This window comes from Lolium perenne, chromosome 4, assembly GCF_019359855.2.
Source record: "Lolium perenne isolate Kyuss_39 chromosome 4, Kyuss_2.0, whole genome shotgun sequence".
NCBI classification, from domain to species: domain Eukaryota; kingdom Viridiplantae; phylum Streptophyta; class Magnoliopsida; order Poales; family Poaceae; genus Lolium; species Lolium perenne.
The window spans coordinates 402,361,819-402,366,153 of NC_067247.2; the positions used below are offsets into that span (position 1 = coordinate 402,361,819).

At 48.6% G+C, this 4,335-nt stretch overlaps 1 protein-coding gene across 1 annotated transcript; it reads right to left on the reverse strand.

Annotated features, from left to right (window-relative positions):
- Positions 1–1,050: 1,050 nt before the first annotated feature.
- On the reverse strand, positions 1,051–3,103 carry LOC127297402 (uncharacterized). Its single transcript, XM_051327709.2, has 3 exons — positions 2,068–3,103; positions 1,762–1,968; positions 1,051–1,620 (listed from the first exon to the last, which is right to left on the reverse strand). Exons 1-3 carry the CDS (start codon positions 3,013–3,015, stop codon positions 1,339–1,341), a joined length of 1,437 nt encoding a protein of 478 aa, XP_051183669.1. The 5' UTR covers positions 3,016–3,103; the 3' UTR covers positions 1,051–1,338.
- Positions 3,104–4,335: the final 1,232 nt, after the last annotated feature.

Genomic DNA, 4,335 nt, shown 5'->3' on the forward strand with positions numbered 1-4,335 from the left:
GGCGAGAAAACTGTCATCAAAGGCAACCGAAAGGAGAAGGGACTGCTGTTCTGAGCGCTGATGCAACGGGATGTGACTGGCAAGAGCGATGGTATACTGTTTGGAGCTCAAATTCAGAGTTTTTTGGGAGCAAAGAAGAAAACAAAATGTGCATGATTAGTAATGGTATATTTGTTGTCACTATTCATCACTGGACTTTGCTGTTTTCGTACATCCTAAATGGATTTGGTTTTGAACTTGAAATTTTATATGTTCGTAGAGCAATCACATCCCCAACATCATGTATTTTTCCATAATTTTTTAAATATCTTGACTTCCATCGGATATTTTCTCTATGAGTGCATCAACCTGTTGGTCATTTCCAGTTCTCCACCCTGCTCGGCCTTAGATCCCCCCTCCCCCGCTTATTTTGTCTGAAGAGCTTCCTGTTGAATTTCACATACCCTTCTTTGTTTTGTGTTTTGGCATTACCAATTTCTACTTAACCTGAAGGCCCATGAAAATTGAAAATCAAATGAGCTATTGTTGAACTAGACTAGAAGCTTCTTTTAGTGGCTACTAAATATATATGGTGCAAAACCCAGCTGTGAAATATAAGGATGTATGCACACACATTAAGCTATAAAATATCCCCAAAGAAAAATCATTAATATAGATTCAGCCAATTATTTGAGTACATTACAGACACAAGCAAAATTCTGTGGACTTGGAAACAGTATATCATCTAAATATATTATGTGAAACCAACCTAAATGGTATGTATGACTTATAGTTTATATGGTCGTTTACTTCCGTCTCCGGCCCATCAAAGGGATCAGCGTAAAGACAGCAAACACATAGCCGCAACATATGGAGCATGACAAATTCACAGTGGTCATTTCTTCCATAAACAAAGAGAGCAGGAGTAAGCTAAACTAACTTCACCTAGATGGCATGTCAAGGACACATTGCAACCACCGTAGAAATTTGCACAACACGAAGGACACCGACAGAACATAACTATAAAGGTGTTAGAGCAGCAATGATAAAGCATGCGTTTAGGCTTTGACAGAACTTTTTTCGAAATGGGGGATACCCCAGCCTCTGCATCAAAATGATGCATATGGCTTCTTTATTACTTTATTTAGAGTATCAACATCACACTTATTACATTTCAACGATCCGCTAAGGTTGATACAAAGATCAACCGGTGAAAAAAAGCAAAACAGCTGATGCCAGTGATACATGATAAGTGATCCTATGATCAAGGCTTCGACAAAACTGTCCAAAGATAAATTAAATCGTTGCATCTAGAAGCATACTAAAAATTCATGCAATACCTTCTTACCAAAACTAAGATCAATGTCGCATTAATTTGCATTCCACCAAAGGATAAGCCTTGAAGATGTCATATAATTCCGTGCACCAGTTGTTACTTGTTGTGACCTTATACGATGTGCCCACGGCCATTCTTTTAAGCATCGGTGCACATCTGAATATCGCTTTCAAGAAATCAAACTCATGATCCTCCGGTTCGAAGCCATCGATTACCACTTCTTCAAGATTGATCAGAGAGATATTTTCGCTTCTCCAGTTCCTGTGCTCATCACAGGGACAATTTACTGGACATTCTTCTTTCTCCTAGAAAAAAATGAGGATTACTAAAATGTATTTGTCTATGGTCCATAATTCAGATCTTATGACAGGAATGAACCTAGTTTTGTTCATTGAACAAGTACCATACATATATGTTTGAGATGTATAAACAGAGCAGGGTATTACCTTTGATCTCAGAAGGAGGATCTGAAGCCGTTGTGTAGCAGTACGAATCCGATGTGACCCAAGTAGATGGAACACAAATCGTCCAAAAACGTGGCCTGCCGATCTCATACCATAATCATACTCCATTATTAGCTCCAAAACAGAGAAGTCGGTAACCAGATGTTCCTCTATTTTCTTCACAAAGTCGAGCTGTGCATCAAACAGACCCTGCCCCCCCCAAAAAAAAGAGATCATATCATGCATAAGCTCAATGTGCGCGTCAAATTAGGCCAATTAATTGAGCAGGAGATACTGCATGAGACATACACAAGGCTTCATTTGCAGGGACAGGACATTAACGTTGGAGAGCTGCAAACATGTGTCTTCCCCGGCGCCGGTGATCACCCGGTGTCCGAGGCTCTCTGCAGTATGTAAGCTCACTTTCGAGAGGCCCCATGGACCAAACCCAGCAGTCATTGTGGTCGTGGAATAGGAGGAGCACTCCCAGGAGACCTTCTCCAAAATTGGTGCCACGATGGACACGTTGAGCTTGTCTTTGGTGCGGAAGAGCATCGTCAGTTTCTTAAGCACGGGGGCCTCCACGTTGATACGGTCTGTCGAACTGTAACCTGCACGCACATACAGCTCCTGCAATGACTCCGATCGGATGTCGATGCCGTCGTCGAGGGAAACTTGGGCCACCCAGAGCACCCGCAGGCACGGGCAGCGGAGGACCAAGGCGGCGAGGTCGACGCTGCAGCCCGAGAGGGACAATCTCTCGAGCGCTGGGAACCCGGCGCTGCGACCTGGCGGCGTGAGGCGGAGGTTCTCCGCGTACAGCTGGATGGAAGCGGCGCGGTGGAAGCGAGGGAGCTCCATGTCGACGTGATCCATCATGCGCGGGAGGGACAGGGTGAAATCCATCGGCGAGAGCCCCGCAGCGGCATGGAACAGCGAAGGGACGGCGGCAGCCTCCAGCCCGTGGTGACTAGGGATGCGGATGTCGAGGAGAGACACCCGGGCTTGGATCGAGGTGAGCGTCGGTAGGAGCCTGGCGAGCGTGGCGTTGCGGAATATGAGGTCGGGGAGCTGTGTCCAGCGGCCGCGCCACCTGCGGGAGAGGAGGCTGGTGCGCGCGGCGGCGCGGGCGCAACGGAGGCGGACGAGGACCTCCAGAAGCACATCCTCGGGGAGGGCGCTGATGAGGTCCGCTCCTCCGCCGTGCAGCTCCGTACGTCGGAGTCGGACACGACGACGTGATCCCTCGTCCTTCATTGAACAATCCGATGCGGTGGATGGGACAATCTTCTTTACTGGGTAGTATTAAATACCAGTATCGGGGATGTCAAACAAAAAAAAAAACCGTTCTTACGTTAAAAAGACCGATCACTCTTCCAGAGAACTCTTCTGTAAGTCCACGTCGATCTTCCAGAGACCGCTCGAGGACATCTGACGCCTGACGCCGACACGATTCCTACCCCTTCGACCAAGTCTTTTGTAGCGGCATCAAGATAGGAGTTTAGTACGCTGCACTTTTAGTAAGCTTCGGCTCCAAGTATGGGCGTTGGCACATGAGGTCAAATCTAGCTGCATCATATAATACTACGTACCTGGACAGCGGCGACGTACGCGGGATGAACGGCTCAGACAGAAACAAGTCACAGGGATCGCTTGACCTGTCACCGTGTATTATACCATCGGTCATCCTAATGCTATTAATAAATGTGCCCTACAACTTTTTTTTTGAACATGGAAGGTTCTGAAGGACCTCGAGACACTGCTTTATATATCGTCGGTGGGATTACAAATTACAAGGACATTGAAAAAAAAAATACACACAAGTCCTCCGAAAAGCAAAAAGACCCTAGATCTGGAGATGAACACGCTATCTGATCCTTCTCCACCGAGCATAGATCGAAGCCTCAAATCACGGCCATCTTCTCCGACAGCGGGGATGTGACCACTTGGGTCAGAGAGGATATGAATCGCCGCGCTGAAGCTGCAGGAGGGCCTCCCTAATGGCGCTTTCGCCTGGAGGTTGAAGAAGAGCTGACGAAAGTCAACTCGGAGCAGCCGCCCTTTGGCTATGAGAGTCGGCGGAATATCGGCCTGAGGCCGACGATGCGCCGCCGACGATAAGCTCCCAAACACAGTGTCGAACAACTCCTTCCCCATCACCCTTCCTCCACCATGGAGATCTCCAGATGAGCAAAGAGGCATAGCCAAATCCCCAAGATCTGGCCGGGAAACCGGAGCCTTATTGATAACGGAGATGCCGGCGGCGCACCCCATCCCCGCCTCCGTCTCCAACCAGAGGAGCACCGCGAGGAAGAAGACCACCGCCCTAGGTTGCCGGACTTGGCTCAGAAGCGCCGGCGGAGCACTCAGGACTACGGGCATCAGGCCCAACACAGAAACGAGCCTAACTACTGCTACTGCTATACAGGGTGGGGACCCTCGCCCTACTCGCCGCCGGCAACCTCCAGGAGGAGAGGGGAGGGGCCAACCGGCCCTTGATTTGAGGAACCTGGAGAAGGAGGTGGGAGAGAGCGAGTGCGCGAGTGTGCCCTACAACTGAGATGCGCCATGAGACTC